Source organism: Henckelia pumila, chromosome 4 (assembly GCF_033568475.1).
Source record: "Henckelia pumila isolate YLH828 chromosome 4, ASM3356847v2, whole genome shotgun sequence".
Taxonomy (NCBI): Eukaryota; Viridiplantae; Streptophyta; class Magnoliopsida; order Lamiales; family Gesneriaceae; genus Henckelia; species Henckelia pumila.
In genome coordinates this window covers 27,572,717-27,597,790 of record NC_133123.1, presented here as the reverse complement: position 1 = coordinate 27,597,790, position 25,074 = coordinate 27,572,717, and the positions used below count along the sequence as shown (strand labels likewise).

Sequence of the window (25,074 nt, the reverse complement as noted above, 5' to 3'; positions counted from 1 at the left end):
AATAAAAAAATTAATGTATATAATTAATTAATGCGTGATCTTTGTTACAAGTTTGTTACTCTGTGTTTTTGGTACGTACGTAGTAGCATCAAACAAACACACAGTAATTTCTGAAGATGATGATTGATTAAGTTTCTTATATAACATCGTCAACGTTCGAAAACATTTTTTTTTTTTTTTGAAAAAATATTTTGCTAAAAAAGAAAGAGAACGATGTGATCGTCATTATGCCTAATATGATGGTGGAGTATTCGAGAGTTTTAATTCTTACATATTTGATGTGAGGACGAATCTTTTCCATGATATATTTTACTTGAAAACATATCTTTTCGATGATATCATGAAGAAAAATGAAGATATCGACAATTTCAAGAAATTAACGAAATATCATGTTTGGAAGTTCAAGTTATTTTATTGTTGGGTTTGATTATTATGTAATTTAGTTGACCTATTTTCTTATTTTAATAGGTTCAATTTAGTATATTTAGTTTAATTTTAAGGTTTATTTTATTAGTATTTGATATGAGCCAAAATTTATTATATTTAAAGTTAATATAACTATTTTAGATATGTTTTAATTAAAGTAGGGAAAATTGTTTTTTTGGTCAGACAGGTTTGTCATTTTGGTCAACTATGTTTTTATGTTTCAGTTTTAATCCATTATCTTTTTTGTTGTTGCAATTTTAGTTTTTTTTCTGATGTGTGTTGATGTGACACTATTGCAATGCTACTGTGGAGCTGATGTGTTTAGTGTTACTTAAGCATTTTTGAAGAAAAATGACCGAAATTGCAAAAAAATCGAAACATGCAGGACTAAAACTGAAATGTAAAAATACAGATGACCGAAATCACAAATGACAAATATACGTGACTAAAATTACAGTTTTCCAATTAAAGTATAAGGTTGTATTATTGACGCGATTTCAATTTCAAGAAGCATGAAGTCAGAAAAGATCACGTGCTTTGAAGTACATTATTTTCGAGTTTGGAGTCTTTATAATTTTGAATTTTTAGTCATTGAGTTTTAAGTTGTTTTAGTTAATAACTAGTCAATGATTTATAGAGTAGAGTTCAAGTTATCTGGTATGAGGTAATCTGATCCAATAAAAAAACTTATTATATTTTAGGTAACAAAATTTCATTTTTTTATTAAAGAAAAGCTGGAAAATATTTTCTAAAAGCTTTATAAAACACTAACCTTTTTTTTAAAAAAACATCAAACACTAACTTTTACATTCTATACATGTACATATGTATGTTTACAAGACAGGAGGGATATAATTTGTCATTTATTTGTTTTGAGGAAATATAATTTTTCATTTATAACAATTTGTTTAATTTAGTATTATTATTATTATTATTATATCCCATTTTCTTTTAAACCTCTCCGTCTCTCCCATTCCCCACTCAGAATCAGTTCAATGGAGGCTTATGCTCCACTGTTAGAGAAAACCCGAATTCCTCAACCCTCACTTCAGCGACTCGCAGTAATCTCAATCTTCGAGAAGATTCGCTCCGCTCCTTCTTCCTCCGCCGGCATCGATGTTCTCAACCTCTGCCTCAATTCCGCTTCCCCGGCTGTCGTCGATCAATCCACGCGGGAGCTCTGCCGATTGGTCAAAGACTCGAAATTTGATCTCTCCACCGCCTTATTGGAGCTTCATTCTGCACTGGAAGGTTCATCGAGTCCGCAATCTCGCTGTGTTTTTGTTAAAGCGATTGGATTCCTCACAAGATTTGGATTCCAAGAAAAACCGTCTTCTTTCAGATTTCATTCGTCGGAGATTCATCCCTTCGTCAAGGTGTCTAATTTTTATTTTTTAGTTTAGACATTATATCATATTCCGTTTGAATATTATCTTTTATCATTCAAGAAAAGGAATTGTGAAGTTTCATTTATTTGCTTGTTTGTGCCCTGTAATGCACAAATGCTTTGGATGCTGCAGATTCTTTCCTGTGGAACCGTTGTTCAGTGCGAACTAGTAAAACAAGTAGTTTTATTTATGCTCAAGTCTAAGCATCTTGGGATGGAGGCAGTTTGTGAATTCTTGGGCCCTTTCTTGAATTATTCAGTTGTTAAACTCCCGGTTATGGGGCATAGTTCAGAATTCACGAGGAACTTAATTTCCACGATATTGGCTCTCTGTTGTTCACTTCCTCAGGAGGCAATTCCCATCGTCAACCTGTTAACAGAGCGTCTCAAATATTTCTCCTGTAAGAAACCAGAAGTAAGTTATAAATGTTTCACTTCCATTTGAAATGTGCAATAAAGAATGACATTTATCTCTAAGGAATGATTAGATTACGGTTTATCTGTATGAAGCTTCACCATACTACCCTGTCCTTTTCTTGCAGGAGGTTGTAAATATTTCTTACGTCGTTGAATGCTTGGTTGATGCGTATCTGGTTGTTCTGAGGCAGTTAGTTGGAATGAGATTTGTACGTTGATAATGCCACCCCACACTTCTTTTGCACACATTTTTCAGCCTGTCATTATTTTGTTTTATCCTGATTATGTTCCCTTTTCTCATTTGATTTTAGTTTACTAGATCATTTTTTACTGGTTTCTCGATGTTATCAGCTAGTTCGGGAGGCCCAATTATGTGGTCTGGCACTGGTGGAAGCAATTTTATTGCTGCATACAGATTTTCGCAAGTGTTCAGGCGGGGTTGAAAAAATCATAGATGCGTCAAGACACTTATTGGCTGTTCAGAAAGAGCTCAACCTTAATTATATGGTTGAATTTTCGTCAGTGATGTTATCCTTGCTCCCAATTCTAATGCAGTCGGAGCTTGAACATGAACAATATCCTGTATTGAAATTGGTTTTGTTTCTGCTGAGATGGAAAAGTGAAAGAGGTAAAGTTTTCTGCTTCAGTATTATGCTGTGGTGGTTTTCATTTTTGCGTTTCATATCTGTGGGGTGAAGAACTAGTCTGCAACTCAAAACCAACAAGGTGAAACCAAAACTGAATTTGACAATCACAAGCACACACCTAGCTTGCAAAACCCTGTTTGGCTCCATGTTGTTGGGATGGTACAATTTCATCCATCACATATTTGATGCTAATTAATGCTATGCTACTTTATTCTTTAGTTCTTTTGCAATTATCTCAGTCTAACTAATCCTCAGTCACCTAGCATGTGCCATTTAGTGTATTTAAGATTTTCTATGGAATGCTTCTCAAAACGCGTGCATGCTTCTATAAATGATTGCTTTGCTATATTTATGTTTTGAACTTTCACATGGTTTTGCAGAATATGACATGAATGCTGTTACAAGTGAGTTGACTGAAGAACTTTTGTTCATTTTTCCTGTCCTTGCACTTGTTTCCTCTCCGTCTAGGTGTATTAAACAAATAGCCAGTGATTTACTCTCTATCCTGGGAAAGATGGCTACTGCTTTACTGATTGCACCAAAGAAAAAGCAGGCGGGAGAATGGAAGCAGCAGTCTACCACAACTCCCGGACACCTTCTGTTTAAGTTTCTAAGGAATATGTGGTTTGAGGTATTGCTCAATTACCTCTCATGTAAAAAGTTTTGTCGTCATTCTTTTTGCTTGGCTTACTGATTTATAACCTTGCCTTTGATTGAGTTAGAAAACAAGTATGTTTTCCACTACTAGATTGCCTTTTCCATTTTTTATTATTAATCAAATAAATATCAACCTCACCTTTGTGCGAAGGTGCGTTTGTGTGGAATGTTTGTGTGAAAATTTTGAATTTTGTTTGTAAAAGATAAACATGGCTTTATTTGGTTTGTCTTGTTCTATTATTTATGCAAATTTCTTCTGTTGCAGGATAAATCATCGTCGCTTGGTTTGGTTTATGTCACTATATTTTCTAGTAGGAAAGTGCTCACCAATGAGGAGCATAATAGATTAAAAACTTGGAGTTCCTCTGTAAGAGAGTATTGTCTGGGAATTATTGAAAAGCACAAGCAGAGTGCGACAATCGCTCACTCTGGGAAAAGTGTTTTGACAGGTTAATACCATTTGCATGCATCGTGAATATATGTCTTAGCCTAACATATCTTAGAGTATCTTTGGTGTTAAAAGTGCTTTTGAATGAGTTCATTCTACGTGATACCTTCTCTTCTTTTTGTCATGTCAGAAATACCTTCGTTACTTTGTGCTACTGCGAGTGTCCTTCTTTTGCATCATCGGGGAAACTTTGTCATCGATCTCTTGGATATTGGAAGTAGTCTGGAACCTAAGCTCGGTGTTCCGTTGTTGCTTGCCGTTCTATTCTACAGTCATATATTCTCTAGTAAAGATAAAGACAATGATGCTCATGACATGCTGGTGAGCCGGGACTTGGAACTCATGAACCATGTTCTTTATGTTTGATTGTATGCATGGATGTGTTTTTGTAAGAGAAGAAGTGATCCTCTGTGGATATCAAGTAAAGATCTATTGTATATTTCCTTGTTTTTCTGCAACTGCTAGGAGGAATTTGATGTTTTTTTTTAATCCCTTCTCCAGTTAAAACTCTTAGGTTTGCTTCCGTCACTTGCTTCACATTCGGCAATGACACCACTGGTAGTTCAGGTTCTTCTGCCAATGCTTAACAAGGATGTGAATCCGTATGTATCGAGTAACTATTCTTATTTTTGAAAAAGGTTGTATATAACTGTGCGGTTAACCTGTCACAAACAATATTGATAGGTGGGGGTTATTTGGGTAGTAATAATGAAACTCTTTAACTCAATTCTATGCTCTGCCCAGGGTTCCTCTACGTAATTGCATATATGTTAGATCTCACATTAATTTTAGCAACTAGTCCAAGCCTTTTCATGGTTTGAGCTGACATGTATGCAAAATTGGGCTAATTGCATTCACACCCCCGGTGAAAAGTCTAAAAGGCATAAAACACCCTGTGTAAAATTAATAGCATGTTAGACTCTATGTTTTTAAAAAATTTAGCATAAAAACCCCTATGAAAGGGTATAAATGTGCCCGAGTTTGTATAACATATGGGTGAAATGTGCTACATTTTAAAAAATTGAGGGATGCATTAGCCTATTAATATTTCTTAGGGGGTTTTATGCCTTTTATACTTTTCACAGGGGGTGTGAATGCAATTAGCCCATGCAAAATTCCATCCTTAATAGCTCAATAAATATAAATAAATATTAAAAATAGAGATAAAATTGATATTAATAACGAAATAATAAGAATCTTTTTATAATAAGGTATAACAATTATGATGATGATGCGACTATTATTATTATTATTATTTAATTATGATAAATGAATATCGAAAAATTAATAAATAAAAATAATAAACAAATAAAATAATGATTATCATTTAATAATTGTTATAATAATGATAATTAAGATTTATGAATAAAATAAATAAATTATTATATAACAATAGTACCAATAATAATAACAACAAAATTAGTGATAAATGATAAATACATAAATAAAATACTATTATAAAATTAATAATAATAATAATAATTGCAAAGGAAAATAAATTTGTATAATAGTAATTACTAATAAATAGAATAATAATAATTATAAAAAAATAATATTATTGATAATAATAAATAAAATATTAATGATAATTACCATTTAATAGTAGCGATAATAATAATAAACAAATATTTAGTAACTATTATTTTAATTTTTTTAATTAAAATGTGATTTAGTTATTAAAAATAATTTAATTCGTTCATTCTCATTTCTTTTGATACAAACCATATGAGTAGATTAACTTACCATTCCATTCTCCCCCATTCCGTTCCTGCCTTATTCTATTCCAATATTTCAATCATGGCCTTGGTATGTGGCCATGCATTGCTTTGTGTAGACTTCAAGGCCTGAACCTAGCAGGACACCAAATTTAATTTTGAGGAGTGCTGATTTAGATAACATATTGATCCTTGAGTAAAAAAAGAAAGAAAAAAAAATCATATTCTGGAGGCTTAGATTATGGATTCTCTTAAATTTCCAAACCCTGGCTAATTTTATTTCCTTCATATTATTTGGGAGTTCATTCTTTTTAATCTTTGTTGTTGAGTATGAAATCACTCTCTTATCAAGTGTTTATTTGATTCTTATTTTGTTAATGGTAGTTTCTATTTTGTATTTGTTTCCAGTGTCATAAAAGCTACTGCAATACGCATGATTTGTAAGACATGGGTGATCAATGACCGTGTCTTTGGAACTTTGCATGTAAGATCTATTCTATTTTTCAAATTTACATTTATATGGGATCATTTTGTATTGCTATGTCATTATACTAGAATTCATCTGTTTAAAGCTGATAATGATTTCTAATTGGTTACCTTTTGATTCCTTACGTTTTGCTGGTTTTCTTGTACGTTTCTGTAGTAATTGTTCTATCATCTTGCTCTAGAGCCAACAGCATATTAGGGGATTCCCTGCTCGCACCACCAATTCTTCTGAAAAAGTTCTCTGTTGTCCAATTTTTTTTGGATGCCACATCTTTGTAGCTTGCCCAACGTTACTTATACCTTTCAGGAAAAGGACAAAAAATAATGAAATCAAATTGATTTCTCGTTGAATTCATGAATATTCTTAGAACATAAAACAATCAATTGAATTTAAAGATGAAACGTTAGACAACAGTTATGCTTGTGATATCTCATGTTTTAGGCAGAGCTCGAGGACTTGTTATATGTTTGCTTAGTTTCATGATTAAAGCTATATATTAATTGTTATGCTCACTTATCTTTCTACACTTTGAATCATGCATACACCATTCAGCATCTTCTCTAGTGCAGTTCGGCAAGTATAAAGTATTAATATCATGCTGTTCGTCTTGATTGTGCTAATAAGTGAGTCTTAATATGGATACATGTAAGGAAAGGGAGGGCTAGGTAGGTTAGCCAGCATGAACTTAGTCAAACTATGCATAATTGTGTCTATTGCATATTGTTACTTTTTTTAATTGCAGTGATGGTTGTCTCGAATCAAGTATTATTTTCATAATTGTGGTTGTACCTGATAAAATAACATTAAAATAAGCAAGTTGGAAGAGGAAACAGGGAAAATAATCTTGAAGTCCATGACCCTTTTTTGAAAAAAAATTATCCCACTTCTTGTCAGAAGATCGCAATTCATGTTTTTCACTTTAGCCTTTAAATCTACAACAACAAAAACTCGACTATATATGTGGTACTGTGTACAATTGTGGAATGTTGTTTCTTCTTTAATACCCTCAGACTTGTGAATTTTCTTTCTCCACATGCTTACTGTTTCAAATTAGATGCAAGTTGAACTCATAAAGATTACTAAGATTGGATGACCGACAAATTGTCATCACTTATCAGCAATTTTTTTCACTAAATTTTTTGTGCTACTGCTACCACAAATGCTAACCAAAAAAAAAAAAGAATCAATAAAAGATGAGGTTCGAGTGGTTTGCAGATTTTATTTTGCTTTTATGATTTTGCTTTATTATCTTTCTTCTGGATATAAGTAAATGTTCCATGATGTTTGTTCTTTGATATTCTCATGGAATTTAGGGAGCTTTGCATCAAAGTGGATTAACGCAGTTTGCATCTGAAAGAAGTATCTGCATCAGTATGGCCGTTTCTATTCTAGATGTCTGCAAACAAAACCCTGATCGAGGTGTGGACCTTATATTGTCTGTTGAGGTGTGCTGTATTGCTTTTGTCTTGGAATTTGTATATGTGCTGTGTGATTTGTGAATCACTCTAATGAGTCTACTTGAATCACCAGGCTTGCATTGAAAACAACGATCATTTAGTTCGGTCTCTTGGATTCCAAAGCCTTGCTTGCCTTTGTGAGGCAGATGTCATTGGTATATCTATCTTTTATGCTTTCAGTCCTTTGCCAAGAAAAAATGTTTGAAATGCTGTCCAGTCACTTGAAATCATAACCTTGTGTTTAAGACATGAGTGGTGCTTGCTTGTAGTCTGTTCTTTCCTTGTCCTGCTGTTTGGTAAATAATAGCCCACATTGTGTAAAGTTTGATGAATTACTACCTTTTGAAATGATTACGTTAATGTTTTCTTTTATGCACCTAGGGAGACATTTTTCGTGGTGCTCTTTTCTCGGATTCTATGATTACTTTGCAATGTTATATTGTGTAAGATCGATATCCTACCTCTGGTCCATCTCCCCAGAAGGGAACCTCCAATTATATCTTTATTGGACAACAATCAGCCTGTTCCTTGTTATTTTTCCAAAATCCTGTCACTTCTTCAATAGCTGTCCTTTCATGGGACACTGAGCGGTATATTGATGGGCAGTGCTGGCTATTATCAGAGCCGGTTTTTCTGTTACTGTTGTTCCATGATTTTGACGATGAACCAACCAAAGGGACTGTTTGAGAGCTGAAGACACTCTAATATTCACTTTACAACTAGCTTTGCACCCTAAAACTCAATTATGGTTGTCTGTGCTCACTGATATTACTCACAATTGTACATGCACTCTAATATCAAGGCATGTTCCTTTAGTCATGTCAGCATTCTACTCGTGAACTATTAGTGTGATAAGTCCAATATTCTCGTGGATTCCTTTTGTCATGACAGGGATGTAGTCCTGGGATATGATTACAATGCATACTTTCTTTGATTTGCTCAATATAATTACTATTTAAAAATTTCTGATTGGCTTGCTGTTTGCGCAGATTTTTACACAGCCTGGGAGGTGATTGAAGTGCATGCACAGAACTACTTGGGAAATGCCCTTGTTGCTCATGGGTAAATTATCACTCCGGCGCTTTCTTTTTCTAGTTCTATTATGTTAAACTTTAAGATTTAAATCCATTCAGGAGCAGCTGTTGACATTTAGATTGAACCTTTGAGTATATGTTTAGGACTCTGTTTGGAAAAGTAGTTGAACTCTTCACTTCAAAATTTCAAATTTATTTCCTTCACTCCTTTGTATTTTTAATTGCTTTCTTTTAACAAAATGAGGTTTGAATATGCCACCAGGCCTGAATTTAGATATAATGTTTCTTTGTACATTTGTTTAGCACAATGTAAAGAAATGATGTTCTCGTAATTTAATCTTGTTTCTATGCCTGATAATCAGCGATTCAATAGCCAAGATTTTGAGTTTTTATCCTCATCTGCTCATTTTGATTTGAAGTAGATAGCGCTTTTTATTTATAAAGTATTTGGACTGCTGCTTTTTAAATTGCTGTGGTCGAAGACACGATAAAATTCATGGAATGTATTAACCTTCTTCCTTGCATTGCATCGAGTAGATGTTGCATCTGTTATTGTGTTTCCAAAATGTGTACATAACTATTGGCTCGGATGTTTATCTTGAAGGGCTTAATGACCTTAATTCGTCAAACCATTTGTTTCTGCATGAATTTCTTTGATTTTTCATTTACATGAGTCTAGACGATGGATTTAAGGAATACAAATTATTGTGAATGATGCTAATAATTCAGGACTCTGGGTCTTGTGATGTAGTGATAATCATGGGGAAGATATGTGTATGATCAATTTACTCTGGGTCTTCATTGTGTTTAACTCATATCTTCCTTCATATTTCATGGGAATCATTTTCTTATTTAGTGCCGTCTTTAAAATGTTACTCAGTCTGGATTTTCTTGGAGAAGCGCAATAAGCTGGATATGTTTTCAGTTGCCCTTCAAGTGTGTTCATATATCTTGAGAATTTTTAATTTCCTTATGTTAGCGTGATGTAGGATTTATTCCTGATAGAGTTCTCTTCCCAGACCCTGAAAAGTTGCTTTTAATGTTCCTATGCCTTTTCCATTCTCTAGCCTTTCTCTGCTTTTGAAGTGGGGGGCAATGGATGCTGATGCATATCCTGAAGCTGCTACATATGTCTTGAACATATTGTGGAATATTGTAGCCTATGGAGAAGTTAGCCAGAGCTCTTTGTGGACTAGTGCTCAAGAAGCTGCCTTTGCTGCTTTATTGCGGTATGAGGTAGGTCCTTAAGTTTTTTGAATGTGTCCATGAATCGTTTAGTTGTTAGTACTGTATATATTATTACCACGTTGCTTGGCAGAATATATTGTTACTGAATCTTGTAGTAAGACCCGACAAAATGATGGAACTAGGGCATTTAAAGTTCTTTTAGAACTTAATGTTATAATTTAAGTGGATGCCAAGGTTTTATATAGAGGAATTTATAGCCAATGGACCCATTGTGTGTTTTGTTTTTAAAAATAGCATTCCCCTGTGTGTTGAAACACAAAGGAGAACGCAAACAAAGAGATTTTTAAAAAATTGCCGCACCCCCCTCCCCCCTTTTTATATATTTTTCCTTGCTTTTCAATATTTTAAAATTTTCGCCTCTTAATACGCCCCTTTAACCAGGTGATTCATATTCAGAGAAGCATACCTGATTTCAGCAGCAGGAACATGGAATTGCTCATCTCTCAGGCTAACCCTGAATTACTGACAGCAGTGGAAGAATTTGAAGTCAAAATTATAAACTATGAGCATCTGTTAGATGATACCACTTTTCTATCTAACTTTTTTGATAGAAATTATAAAAATCACATGTTGATACTCTTTAATTTTTTTGCAGTACACGGCAAGTTGATACTCTTTAAATTTTTTGCAGTACACGGCAAAGATTCGTTAAGCAGAGAAAGGTCTCTGGAAACAAGATCGTTAAGCTGTTAGATGTTGTCCCTGACGTTATATTTACCTCAGGTGCAAACCAATTGGTTCTTTAAATTATATTATCTCAATGTTTGGGGGAATGGCGTTATAATCCATCTTTGCTCATTGCCTGATGCATTGACACATTCGAACGCCTAATAATCTACCTCTTAGCGTATTCACATGGTTGCTATTTCTATCAATTTTTCTAAAGAATTGAGTTGCTCTCTAGTCCATTCTTCTCGATCAATTTCAAATTATAATTTTTTAACAATGATGATTTCACATCAGTGAGTCTTCGAAGCAAGTAATTATTACTGAAATTTTTAGTTCTGAATAGTTTGGAGTGAAAATTACATTCTTGCTACCATGATTATATTTCTTTTACAGGCAGTAACCACAGAGCTAAAGAATTGCCTGGTGCAGCTTTACTTGTCATTCCTACTCCCAAAGATAGGACTCACCAAAAAGTAAGAGACAAGTTCTTCATGTTATGTTTACATTATTTTGGAAATTACCGGTCTTTGATTACCAGTGCACTGGGACAACAGGATGTGCATGCTGTATATGAGGATGCAACCATGGAAATAGCTGCTTCTCTTCAGCTCTCAAGGAATATCTTACTCGCCCTTTTCTCTTTGCAATCTTGGAAACCTTTTATGCTGAGATGGATTAGGTCTGGCATCAAGGTACTTGAGGCTAAGGCGCATACAGTGCCGGATAAAACTTTGAAGGCTGCTGATTATATTATGAAGGTTTAGTATACTTTTCTTCCTTTTATGGTTGTCGTATGCTTTAATTCATGGCTTTCTGAAAAATGTTAAATCTGAATTTCTTAATCATAATCATGCAGGTTATAACAAGGCTAGCTGAACTGGCAAGCCCTCAATCCGCTGAGAATATGGCCCTAGCAATGGGAGCTTTTTGTCTGGTGATTAACAAGAATTTTCATCTTCTGTACCATATAATGCGAAACATCTGTTTCTTTTCACCACATGGATCTTTCTCATCATGTTTCTGACTGGTCCTTGCCAACTGTTAGAAACATGGATGTTTTTCATGATTCTGAGAACCAGTCCTCGATTCTCAGTGCTGCTTTGCTCGACTAAAATAATTTCAGAAGAGGGGAACTTATTTCTTCTATTGTAAATTGAGATGAAATTCATTATGATAAAATTACAATAAGAGTTTCAGTGTTAAACAAAATTAGGAATATAGTCAACTGCAAATAATTATAAATTGGATCCCAATGGCTGTTCTAGCTCCTATTCAGAGTGCTCAAGGTAAGTATGCGGGGATGATTAATTGTATATCTTACAGAATTTGCAAACTAGCTCCGTCCCTTCTGCACTCTCAAGGTGCTTATTTGAATATTTAAGGAACTTTGGATTGGATTTGAATCACACGATGGGTATGTCCTAGAATTACACTCACTTCCCATTTCACAACTTGATTTAAATTAACTCTGTATTATGTTAATGCTATATGATACATGCTTTGTCACACATATCATATGAATCTCCGATTGATATGTTCTGATGTAGGTACTACCACCTTCTTCACACACCATCAAGTCAATTGCTTCAAAGTTCTTGCTCAATTGGCTGTCTCAGTATGAGCATGAACATCGCCAGTGGTCGGCGGCAATTTCTCTTGGGTTGATATCAAGTTGCCTGCATGTGACTGATCACAAGCAAAAGTTTGAAAATATCAATGCACTCATTGAGGTTTGGAGATTGCTAGTTTGTATTATTTGCAGTAAGAAACCAATGAGGCTTGGTTGTTACTGAATGGTCTGACCTAAGAAACTTGTTTTTTTTCCCTAACTATTGATGATTTTGCAACATTCTCGTTGCTTAATATGTTATTAGTTGTGGTGCATTATCTATTATGTATGTAAAAATTTTAGTTGAAATTGTCTCTCGTTCCAATCAGAAAAGTCTTTGAAAATTTCCTTGCATTGGGTTCCTTTTTTGGCAGAATCACTGAATTTCTTTATGAACCCTCTAATCCATTTTTTCCATGTTAGATGCATGACTTATATATGGTTCCGCCATTTTGATGCCAATTTATTGGATGGTGATCTTGTTATTCTTTGAAATCGGAATGATATTTCTATTTAGCTGGAGCTGTTTAACATGGATGTGCTACAATAGCTTTGGTTTGTTATTCTACAGGTGGCATCTGTTAGCAAGAGCACCCTTGTGAAAGGAGCTTGTGGAACTGGATTGGGTTTCTCGTGTCAAGATCTACTGACTAGAGTCAATGCTGGACCTAATACTCTACACGAAAAAAACACTTTCAATAAGCAGGAAACTGAATTGTTGAGGAAGATCCTTAGAAGCTTAATCCAGATGATATGTCAGTTTACTGGATCTTCAGCTCATATTCTCGAAAAGTTAGCTTCATATTTTCCTCTTGGAACAGATGATTCCACCCCACCTAGGACTGTTGAGTTTCTGAGAGAGGATGCTGTTAGCCTAGATCTGGAGGATTTATGGGGTATTGCCGGACCTATAATCGGTTTAGGGAATTCTTTTGGTGCATTATACAGGGCTGGGGCTCATGATGCAGTTCGATATTTAAAAAATCTTATCTTTTCATGGATTCCTAGTGCAAATTTCTTATCTTCAAAATCAGCTGTAAGTGAAACAGGTTGGCAAATGCCATCTCTAGGAGCATGCCTTGCGTTACCATCTATAGTGCTTTTCTGCCAAAGGGTTGAATTGATCAATCGTATTGAGTTGGTCCATCTTGTGAATGGCTTCATGGAGCTACTCTCTGAACTGATATCTGTTGAATTATCTGATACCTTCCACCAATACTTGTTGATGGCATCTTGTGTAGGAGCTGGAAGTCTTCTTTCTATCATTTTAAATGCGGGTGTGCACTCGTTAGAAGTTGAGTCTGTTAAAGGTTTGCTGGAAATATTTAGAAGAACTTACTCCAGTCCTCACCCTCCATTTATTCATCTCGGAGGAATGCTTGGAGTTGTAAATGCATTAGGGGCTGATGCCGGAATACTGATTCCACATTACCGTTTACCTTCCTTGCATACCACATTTAGTCAAAAGGTTGCCAACTCAAGCCACTCATCTTATTTTTATCATATCTTAGAAGAGGCAATATATGCCCTTTTGAAATATATTGTTAAAAAAGATGCAATCCAACCTGGGTAAAATCAAGGCACTCATATTTTCGGAAAAAAAATGTCACTTGTATTATTTTTACCATTTCTTAGAAGAGACAATATATGCCCTTCCTTTTGAAATATATGGTAAAAAAGATGCTGACTTAACCTGGGTAAAATAAAAAATTTTACCTGATGACAACAGATTATTTGTGTGCTCACCTACACCCTTATGCTATATGGTGTAGTGTAGAGCAAAGAGCTTTCTGGAGTATGAATTTGCGCAATGAAATATATTATTTTATCGTCCATAGCCAATTATTAAACATCTGATTATCTGGAAAGTTTATCCTTTTGATTCTAAAAGGTTGATAGCATCTCTAAGTATATATGGAAATGCAGTCAAAACAAGTTTGTTGTGTTTGTAATGGGTTGATATCTTATTTCTCTGCAGGAATCTTCTTATGTCTTGGGTCCGCTGCTTTCAAATCTGGTTCTGGAGCAAGAATTGATCACACTGATCCAAGAAATATTTCTTGTGGCTCAGAATTCTGACGATCCTCGATTGAAGCATTATGCATCGTGGGCAGTCACATTTCTTAGGCATTCTTTATTCACTGAAGAAACCTCATATGAGGAGATTGCTGTGTCCAACCAATCTGGTGTTCACGAGTCCATTCCTCAGGGCTTAGCTGAAGACAGCTTGGTCATGAAACTGTCTTTGTGGCTGATAAATGTGAATTATCCCGAGGTAGGCTTTTGTTCTAAAGGTTTACAAGTTGGAAAAACAATGACTAAATTACTGACACACACACACACACCAGTTTGGTACCAGAATTAATATCAACACAATTGCTTGTGCTTTGTGATGCCTGTCATTGTGATTTCATAGGTTTACAAGTTGGGGCAACAAACACTAGTTGCTAATCAACTCTCACTTTGTTCGTAATGTTTTAGCTTGGCACCAGAATTAATATCTGCACAGTTTCTTGTGCTTTGCGATGTCTTTCACATGCTCCAAGATTGCCATCATTGGATTGGGGGGCAGTCATCAGACGGTGCATGACATATAGTGATCAAGTTGACGAAGTGACTACAAGAAATTTAGCCTTGAGGAGAACACTCAGGGAGGAGTGTTTCCTCTTTTCTTTTTCACATGGAAACCAATCTGATTCTCTCCTTGGCTTCCTCGATGAGCTATCTGATCTGCCAAGACTGAAGACACTTGATTCACATCTGCAGTCACTAGTGTTCTTGCACCTGGGAGCGCTGTTGAAGATATTCTCTTCTTCTAGACTAGTGAAGCTCTTTGATGATTTAGCCGCCTTCATACTGTGGTTTGTGTCTTCTGATCAATACAACCAAGCACTGAAAGTCTCATTAAGAGTTTTATGCTGGAAGGGACTGTGTCTTTGTTTAAACGAATCTGCTTTAGAGGTTCAAGACTATGCATATACTTTGGAGCATTGTATGGAGGTTCTGTTTGAAATGTTGCCGTGGTCTCACTTGACCGATTCTGGATTATATCATGGTAATTCCAGTGCAGAATGGACCGAAGCAATTAGATGCCTAGGGAAGGCTCGGCAAAGCTGGCTATCAAATCTTTTGATGGTATTGTTTCCCTTGTTATTTTTAAGCTTCTGCAGCTCCAATTGTTATTGCAAACTGACAGATTGGAACTGTCAAATAATTTCTTCTACAGGTTTTGGAGGCAAATTTCAAAGAAGAGAACAGGGATTTGAGAACTTTGAAAAAAATTCAAGTTAAAGCTGCATTAGTTCGAATTGGTTCCGTCCCTCTGTTGGAGCTAGCAAAACTGAAAGCTGTTATATTGGACACCAATTCAGAAGGTTAGTGTACAGATGATTAAATCCAATAATGCTACATTCTTGGGATCCATGCTAATAGACTTACAAAAGTCTTGAAATTGCAGTTATCTGGAATATCCTGGTAGAAGTTGCTGTAACTTTGCATAACACCCAAGAAAATGTTAGAAGACAATGGCTAGTTGATACAGCTGAAATTCTGTGCGTGACAAGTCACCCTTCCACGGTATGAACCAAATATTTCCGTTGCCTTTGCAATCTGAGTTAAAGATTGTCGATTTAAAGAAAATGTGATTCCATTTTCATTCTCGGTTGAGTTTTACTTTTTTTTTTTTAAAAAAAAATAATTCTTTGTTGAATTTTTTAGTAGTAGTTACAACACAGTTTTCGAAGAATGAAACAAAACAAAAAATTTATACGGTTAGGCCATGAATGTTACGCCCAAGAGACAGATGCCCAAGGACCTAAATCTTGTAGTTCAGAATACAATTATTACCTTGTTATATAAGTAAAAAAAAAATGCTGGATAGATATAGCCAGATCTTACAGAACCGAATAATAATAAAATCTTATCAAGGACGCGTATAATTTTAGTAATTGCCAAATCTGACTTGGCACAAGGTTTCATTTCTAATACCTACTACATTGTGTGTGCCACACCAACGTATACACATTTAATCATATGTAGCATGTGCGCATCAAATGGGGGTTGGTGGAACCTTCATAGGATTTCATGAATGTCGCTTCCCTACTTTTTCTCCTCTTCCTCCCTCCTGGAGTCTGCCAAATTGAGCTTATAGACGTTAAATATTGTACAAATGTCTGGTTGTCCTAACTATAATTTTTTATTTTTCAACAAGGGGAGAGAGGAATTGTATATTTGGATGTGTCCTGATGCTAGAATGGAGGGTTATAATTTGACTTGTTTTTTCTCTTTGGATTTTTGATGACTTGATATCCTGTCTGGCTGTCTCCTTCTGTTCAAGTTAGTTTTGCTTGTTTTTTGGATGGTTGTCACGGCTTTGTGCAACCAGAGACAAGCAGAGTGTATTTTCTGTCTATCGCTCAAACCAACGCGCATTATACATCTTAGTATGTGAAAACTCAAAGTCCATTGCACCTGTTTCGGCATAAAACTCACTTTTGGCAAAAGTAACCGTTTGCAGTCCACGAACTGGGTCAATCTATCGCAGCCAAGAATGAGGCTAACTATAGTGATTTTGCACGTACTTTTCAACTTTCAGATGATCACTTTGTGGGTTTCCTTTTTATGCAGGCATTACGGTTTCTAGGCTTGTTATGTGGCAGCTGCTGCAAATATATGCCCATTTTGATTGGAGATGAGGCGAGTGTGTTGAGTGACCTGCCGGTCACCCTTTTCGCTCTCCTATCGGGAACAGGTTGGGAGATGGCCGCGGAATCTATAGCTTCTTACATATGGACGTCAACGGAGAGGATTCATGATTGGGTCACACATAGAGAGCGTGCCGATTATTTACAGATTGACAGGAGTGAGAATGACTCTGCGGACGTCTTATTGCGGGTGCTGCATCGCACGAGTATATTGTTGAAAGATTATTTGCCAGTGGATAAACAGCTAAGACTTGCTAACATGGATTTTACGTTAACATAACAAAATTCCTCAACTTAATGTATAATTTTCCGTGAATTTAGGTTGTACCAGCAGATCAACGTTGAGAGATTTTATTCACTAATATTTTCATGTTAGCACCTTAAGATTAAGAACAGCTAAATCATAGTCAGGATCAAACTGCCTTCTAAAATAATGTCGTTGCCTCTTGCACCACATGATCATGTCACCAATGACTTTTAAGGTTTTAAGGTTTCGTTCAAATCTGTGGATGCAGAAAATATCAAGAAAAGAAGAATATTAATTACTTCCCGACTGAACCAATTAAGGGTTTGGATCATATTTCTCATGCAGCGGACATGAAAACAAACATAAATGTCATATTTTATTCGAATTTACTAATTTTGTAAATATATATAGAAATTAAATCTCTCCTGGTATCGTGTAAGACGAATCCAAGATATGAGATGAGGAAATTTGACTTGGAACGGGAAGGTACAGCATATCCTATCAGATTACAAGGGAAGATGACAAAACCAGACCCCTAACATATAAAAGTTTTTAATTATAATCCACGCTGCCGAAAAAATTGATGGAAATAGCACAACGAATTACAAGTTACCACGAGTTGCTGATGGCTAGCAGTTTTGTAACTAGAAATTTCTCTTAAATTTTTCAAAACTGAGGAAAGAAAACTGAAGACAGCTCAGCAGCAACTAAATCATGTGGATTACATATTCGTCTGATACGAAATTTACCTTGCTGTACAAACTCGAACCAGCGTCCAAGGCATAAATGTTATGATGCATTGTTTTCGCTTGAAACCGAGGTCGTAACAGGCTGAAAATCTTCTCCCTTTTCCACAGATTCTGCATCACTTTCATTCGTCAGGTTCTCGGGTTCAATACATCCCGAGGCATTGCTTTTCTGAGAATGAATCGAGGTAGCATCTTTGTCGGGCTGAACGTGAGTATTAGCTTCTGAAGGCGTGTTAGAGGAAGCTGAAGGAATACCAGCGCTGCCACCCTTTTCCACAGATTCTGCATCACTCTCTTTCGTCAGGTTCTCGGGTTCACTACATCTCGAGGCATCACTTTTCTGAGATTGAATCAAGGTAGCATCTCTGTCGGGTTGGATTTGAGCATTAGCTACTGAAGGCGTGTTAGAAGAAGCTGAAGGAATGCCAGCGCTGCCACCCTCTCTTCCAGAATTAGAAGCTGCAAGCCACATAAACTGCAAATTGTGATCCTGCCAGCATTTACCATTCAAGAATGCCCTCTCCGCGGAACGCCTCGTTGTAAAATAAATAAGAGCTGAAACATCAGATTGCACTGAGTTATCATTGTTCTTCTGAAGCTTCGACTCCTCCAGTTCCACTGAAGAAAGATCACCATAAGTAGAGAAGTGTTCTTTCAATGTAGCAACCTAACAAAAAGAATCTCAATGTTAATAATAGCTATGGAAGTGGAGAAGACAATAAAGCTAAAAATCAATCTCTGCATTCCTCTTCTTGGCTTACAAATCCAACAAAAAATTAACAAGAACGGTGGTTGTATAAATTTGGCTAGAATTACCAAATCGAGTCTTGAAAAGAAATATGCTTGTGGCCATTTAGTCAGTCAGCTTGATGGAATAAAGGCAAAACAATGAAAACTTTCAATCAACTGGAGAAGAATATGATAAGAGTTCCAGAAATTACATTTGCAAGGCCATCTGGTAATGGCGCAACAATTCTGAAGGCTGTTGGGCGATTGTCCAGCTTAAATCTGTTTCCTACAAAAGGTGTCCCTAGCAGAGCAGGTTGACGAATTTGTCTCAAGCTTGATGGCTGCACAATAGTAGGCTTTGACGTGGTAGTATGTTGGACAGCATGTTCAGCAGATCTAATGTTCTCAGCAATAAGGTGGGTACCAGGTGACTTCGTAGTTTCAGTTTTTGCATTATCAGGTAGTGTACCACCTTCAAAACTTTTAAAGGCCTGGTCTGATATTGTCACATCTTTGACACCTGCAGACTGCAAAAGAATGAAAAATTGAGAGCAGCAAAATAGTTGCGACCAATATTAGAAGTTAAATAATATTTTGGACATGGAATTTAATCACTTAAAAAGAAGGAAAATAGTAATTCAAATGAATGCAGAAAGCACGATAAAGAACACACTGTTTGAGATACATGACTTCTTTTCTAAACATATCTCTCCATCATCCCATAGTTTTAACACTAAATTTTGCAACTGGTAAAGGAGGGCACCTCCCAATCACATGCACAGCCAACCCCTAGGAATACACGGGCTCCTTAACTATCTCATGCCACTCATTTTGCCTCATATTCTCACCCATACCCTGCTCATTTACAAGCTCTACAACTAGAGACCCCATTCCAGCAAATGCTCTGAACATAAAACATCTATCAGCTTCAGAAGTAAACAACAGAGGGTCCAAAATTAATGTTTATTTTTTTTTCTAAATTAATCTAAAATAAACCAGGCTCACTTGTTTCGCAAGTTTGTCTAACTGAAGCCGAAACTCATTTCGTTTTTGATCGAGCATCTCTTGCTTCTTACGAAGTTCTTCTTTCAAAAGCTCTAAATTCTCTAATTTCTTTGGTTGTGGAGGGGTTTTGGAAACTTTAGCAGGCACGGGTTTGAGATGATCATAGATCGGCACTTGGGCAACAGAAAGATGAGCATTGTCGTCCTTGCCACCTGCAGCATGAAGATTTTCTTTTCTTCCATTGGGCACAGGAATATCTATCTTTCTTTGAGACATAATTGGTAAACCACTGTTACCGCTTAATCCATGATCAATAGTATTGTCTCGATTTGCCCACCAAAGCTTGATAAATCTATTGCCCATTATTGCATCAGGTGCCGTCAACGCAGCTTCTGCTTCTTCCCTTTTTGAAAATTGAACAAACGCCCGTTCACTGTTCATTGGAATATAAATATCAATGACTTCTCCAAATTTCTGAAAATGTGAAAGAAGGGCATCCTTTCTGTTGTCTTTTAGAGGAATGCCATTAACAAATAGAGTCCGAACAGCTTTCTGAGATGGTTTCCGAACATTAGATATTGAATCTCTATGTGGCTTTAGAGACAACTCCTTAACTTGTGCAGCATTTTCATCTACATTCATTCCCTTTCCTTGGGAAACAGCTTGAAGACCAACAATAGCAGCCTCCTCACTTCTGATATCCCGATCAATAGAACCAGGCGATGTCCCTGTATAATCAATTTTATTTTTCTGGCCAAATCTGTTTTTCGAACCAGCTAGCTTTCCCAAACCTGACAAACTTTGAGATACAGAAGTGCAAGCACTTCTAATTGGTTTCTCATCATAGCCTTCATATGATTCAATTTTTTTCTGACCAGACGGGTCTATATCCAGAAAAGACTCTTTAACACCAGCATTTGATCCATTAACTGTTAGTAGTGATGGTGATGCTTCAGCGTTATTATTTGTCCACAAAGGTTGATCTGGATCATAAACATCAGATCCCACTGCCACAGAGCCAGCCACAAAACTGCCATTCAGTCCCAAACCATCTTCAGTAATTCCAGGCCTGCCACTTGTCACATGAAAAGCCTTGTTTTTAGGTATTGAGCTGGAGGAAGTGCTAATTACAGGTAAAGCTCCATTCCCAGAAGTTCCCAGAAGCTGTGAGCCAGGAAGTGAAACAGGGAGGTTGAATTGCGATAGGCTCTGCAGTTTCAGGGATAATATTTAATCAAGCAGTTCTAACATTTGCAGTCAGGTAAAGGTTTGAATGAAAAAAACAAACAACTTATATCGAAGATTGACAAAGCATTCAAAACTAAGTAGCAAAAATTTTAGACAATAAGATGCCACCGCAGAAAGTGCACAAATATCCATTTTTAAATAACAATGTCAATCATAGCACGTCAAGCCCCATGAACACCGATGCATTAAGAGTGGATTATAGAAGGGAAAGATTCGAAGATGCTAAGCCCAAGAACATTGACAAAAACTGTGAGTATCTCAGGAAGTTTTTACCATCCATTTACCCCAAATCATAGATGAGAAACACCAGAAATGAATGGATTAAATTATCCAAGACCCCAACTTTGATTCTTTGAAACACCGTTGTTATATCTTCTGTCACTTTTCCTGTTATACAAATTTAAATTTTAACATGAAAAAAGTAGGGCACTTTATGGTCTCCCAAGTCCCACTATCCAGCACTTCCATTTTTATCAGATGAAACCTAATAACACCGCGTCTCAATATAAACTGAAACAGTTTGTTGTACACTGTCTCCAATCTGATGTCAAAACTACATAAGACCTACAGAATTTTCCTAGTGGTCAAAGCGACATGTTCAAGCGATCAGTTCTTCAATGATGTCTACAATCAGTAATAGGTTTAGTCCGATACAATTTCAAGCCTTCAAGAATGTTTCTGTAGTTCAGTTCACACTAAAATATTAATTCACGTGTGCAAAGAGGTAACAAATTGTACCTCTATTTCTAAAGTGATTACTATGCATGTGAAATATAGGTGAGAAGTGAGACCATTATACACACCTCTGATTCCTTAGTAATGGCAATACATTGCAGCGCTACAGTCTTGCCAACATAAAATTTAAACCACGAGATATTCCTATTCCTACGCCCACGAAAAGAACTAACTCAAATGATGATTTATAATCTCTAAGTAGCCATACGCTTCGATGATGCAAGTATAAAAGTCTAAAAACTAACAAAAGGCAAGTGGATGAAATTCGTAGCTTGAGAGTCAAGACAGATTGCTGATTTGAATATCCACAATAGTTGTGCATATTGTCCAGCAATAAACAAAATATGATATAGGCAGGCAGTACATTGTTGCAGAATATTCATGAGTGCATAAAACCATATAACTCCAAGGAATATAGAATAATCTGAATATGAGCAAATTTAATTTTTTAAAAAATTCAACTAGGCTATCCACGTACCTGAACATCATCAACAACGATACGATTAACGCCATGTTCCATTGGGCACATATCTCCTCTTAAGCAAAAACCACGCTCCTCGAAGTCTCTACAACGTTGCCGAGGTAGGCCAATATTTATTGCTGGATTAATAGATGGTCTCAATGCCCCTTGTAAACCTAAGTGGTGAAGTCCATCAAGCCCACCATTTGGTACCCCTGGAACCATTCCAAATGCATTCCAAGATGTATTGTGTGCATTAGAAATGTTTGGCAGTCCCCTTCCTGCAAGCAGGCCAGAAGGAATAGGTCCAGATTGGATCATTGGAGTCGTAACATCAACCATGCCAAGCCTGGAATTATGCAAACCCCAGGAGAGAGGGTCCATTCCCCTACCAAATATAGGGCCAGCTTCAGCTGAAAGCGACTGGTTTCCCCTAATTCTTTGGTTAAAATCCATGGGAGCTCTAGGAAATGGGGTCCTATTTGGGCGTCTCTTTTCAGATCTCATGAAGAAGTTTCTTTCCAAGGCACCATAATGATTTTTCGAGGTTTCACCAGATTGAGGATCTCCTTCCCTGTAAGGAAACCCATTATCAAAAGGCTTCCTTTTCCTATATGGTCTCGTCGAAACTTGATTTAGAAAATCACCATCCAGAGGTTGAGAGTCTGTCTCTCGCTTGCGATGCTTATGGTTACGATCATCATCCTCATCCTCGCCTTCACTGATTTCTTTCTCCTCGGAATCACTTGCGCAATCTGAAGGTGAAAGGTCTTGAGAAGAAGCTTTCAGATCCATGGAATCCTAGTGATGGGAAAAAAAACTAAATCTGAATTGTTGCTCTGCTTCAAAAGTTCAATATCCCCACGAGATCGGAAAACAGAACAAATAAAACTAAATCTGAATTGTTGCTCTGCTTCAAAAGTTCAATATCCCTACGAGATCAGAAAACAGAACGAATTAATTTATAGTGAATCAATCATAACCACACCATGTAGAGATGGAAAGGTAATAACAAGGTTCAAGCCAAACAATATACTGACTTCCTTTTTCCATTCTCTGAAATATCAAACTATATACAGACATTTCTTTACATAAAACCTTTTAACAGTAGAAACTAAACCAAAAAATCAATCTTCAACCCCACAGGACTCCAGCCAAAGCTGATATGTCAAATCCGAAACTCAACATGATAAAAAGCTTATATTTACTAAATTTTAACAGTTCTGAAGAATTACTAGCAAAGGCAAGCACGACTCTTCCAATTTTACTAAAGATAAGGATTAAGGAAATAAAAAATTCATTAGCATCCCTAAATTAGGATCATTAAAGACTCTGAAATTTAAGCAAAAATTTCGGGGCGCTAGAAACTAAAAATGACTCCAGCATATATATCAACTTCCATCTGCAAGCCATTTCGGCATCAGTTTGTTCGAATCTAAAACAAAAAGTGCAAGTTGAGATCTTATCAGGCAGTTATGGAAAATCCAAAAAACAGATAAAATGCTATCAATCACATGAAGTGACACAGTTCTTTGCTCATGGACGCCGGGCATTTTATTACGAAACTTACAGCTCAACCTATCAAAGAAAGGGTACTGAACAAGGTAATATTTTATCACAGGACATGACTCGGGTAGATGAGCCGCAATGGACCATAATTGACTATCACAGGTTCGTGGAGACATCTTCATGTAATAAATGTCTAGTACCCAGACTTAAAATCATGCAAAAACCAGAATCAACCATCTCAGACACAACATTTGGGATTCAATGGGACCCTAAGATTCAATCGAAAAGGCTACATGAATAACCAGTTAACATTCAACATTTTCAAACTTACTCGCACTTAAACTATAAAAACCAATCCCAAACCAAAACCAAAAGCACAAAACAGGAAGGAAAAGAAAAACCTAATACCAATACAAAAACTCAACCACATAATCCGGATGAAACAGAATCCAATCTATGGCCACGCTGAACAAAAGAAAAATAACTCAAGAAATCAAAATCAGCTGAAATTGATGATAGGGAGGTGGCGAAATCAAACCTAATCAATGAAATTTGAACTTGAGCTTCGATGACTTGTTTCTGCAACGCGAAAAATACGTAGCGGCGTTTTATGATTACTTACCAATGCAGGGTCGCCAAATAACTACCGAATTGAAATATTTTTTTCCCTCTGTTCTATAATTGATCTTCGATGATGTGTTGGCAGCTGAATTTCGTGTGTAGATTTTGTCAGTTTTGCCGAGTGATCTCCGAATGGGGGGTTTTACATACGAGGAAGATAAATTGTATTTGTAGGAGTCCCCTGTATATATACTTCGAAGAAACCTGGCAAGAAATCGGAAAATACAAGGGGGGGCTCTGTTATTTACAGAATGATACATGTATTTTGTTGTTATTATAGATTGGCCACAATGTTTGGGGATGGGGTTAAGGAAGGTGAAAGATGAATTTACGCGTTTACCCTTGGATTTTTTATTTTTCATTTTACCCTTGGATTTCTGAAGGCTGACTTGGAAAATCCACTGCAGCATTTCTTTTTCTTTTTTTGACGAAAACACTTGTAATTTTATTGGAAGATATCGCTCATTCCCGAGCTTTCAAACAAAAGAAAGAGGAGAAGAAATAGCAAAATATTTATGTATTGTGTATATATAATAAAATATTTATTTTTAAAAATATTTGATTTTAATACGATTTTTTTTTGGCAATTTGATAGTTCCGTGAGTTTGTTTTTTAACTTAAAATTAAGAATACAAAAAAATCATACAGGTTTTATATGTTTCTCTTACATAATAAATAGAGATTATCCGAAATTTTTTTTGACAACATTCTCTATTATATTAACAATTAATTATCACATATATCATATTGCAACGCTTTTCTAACCGTATAATATTTATAACCACATTAACAAAAACCCTATCTGTGGCAGTCAATTATTAATGCTAGAAGGAATGTCGTAAGAAATGTCATGGTTAAAATCCCGGC

At 36.0% G+C, this 25,074-nt stretch overlaps 2 protein-coding genes across 6 annotated transcripts; one reads left to right on the top strand and one right to left on the bottom strand.

The window, feature by feature from the left end:
- Positions 1-1,389: 1,389 nt before the first annotated feature.
- LOC140894537 (protein RST1) lies at positions 1,390-17,339 on the top strand. 3 transcript variants are annotated; one of them, XM_073303064.1, is made up of 25 exons: positions 1,390-1,802; positions 1,947-2,228; positions 2,356-2,439; positions 2,582-2,858; positions 3,258-3,508; positions 3,800-3,983; positions 4,113-4,303; positions 4,484-4,584; positions 6,106-6,181; positions 7,498-7,629; positions 7,715-7,796; positions 8,631-8,703; positions 9,743-9,911; positions 10,305-10,435; positions 10,555-10,646; positions 10,986-11,065; positions 11,147-11,350; positions 11,449-11,526; positions 12,140-12,322; positions 12,773-13,669; positions 14,180-14,476; positions 14,683-15,336; positions 15,428-15,575; positions 15,659-15,777; positions 16,828-17,337. In XM_073303064.1, exons 1-25 carry the CDS (start codon positions 1,422-1,424, stop codon positions 17,182-17,184), a joined length of 5,523 nt encoding a protein of 1,840 aa, XP_073159165.1. In that variant the 5' UTR covers positions 1,390-1,421; the 3' UTR covers positions 17,185-17,337. The 3 variants fall into 3 exon arrangements, with proteins under 3 accessions (XP_073159165.1, XP_073159164.1, XP_073159166.1); XM_073303063.1 differs by having other exon boundaries at positions 10,986-11,350; positions 16,828-17,339; XM_073303065.1 differs by lacking the exons at positions 1,390-1,802; positions 1,947-2,228; positions 2,356-2,439 and having other exon boundaries at positions 2,723-2,858; positions 3,346-3,508; positions 10,986-11,350; positions 16,828-17,338.
- Positions 17,340-17,689: 350 nt separating this feature from the next.
- Positions 17,690-24,363, bottom strand: LOC140860312 (zinc finger CCCH domain-containing protein 41-like). 3 transcript variants are annotated; one of them, XM_073263267.1, is made up of 6 exons: positions 24,125-24,363; positions 22,969-23,009; positions 22,096-22,895; positions 19,635-20,843; positions 18,842-19,156; positions 17,690-18,567 (listed from the first exon to the last, which is right to left on the bottom strand). In XM_073263267.1, exons 3-6 carry the CDS (start codon positions 22,870-22,872, stop codon positions 17,941-17,943), a joined length of 2,928 nt encoding a protein of 975 aa, XP_073119368.1. In that variant the 5' UTR covers positions 22,873-22,895; positions 22,969-23,009; positions 24,125-24,363; the 3' UTR covers positions 17,690-17,940. The 3 variants fall into 3 exon arrangements, with proteins under 3 accessions (XP_073119368.1, XP_073119367.1, XP_073119369.1); XM_073263266.1 differs by having other exon boundaries at positions 22,096-23,009; XM_073263268.1 differs by having other exon boundaries at positions 22,096-23,009; positions 24,209-24,362.
- Between the last annotated feature and the right edge of the window lie 711 nt (positions 24,364-25,074).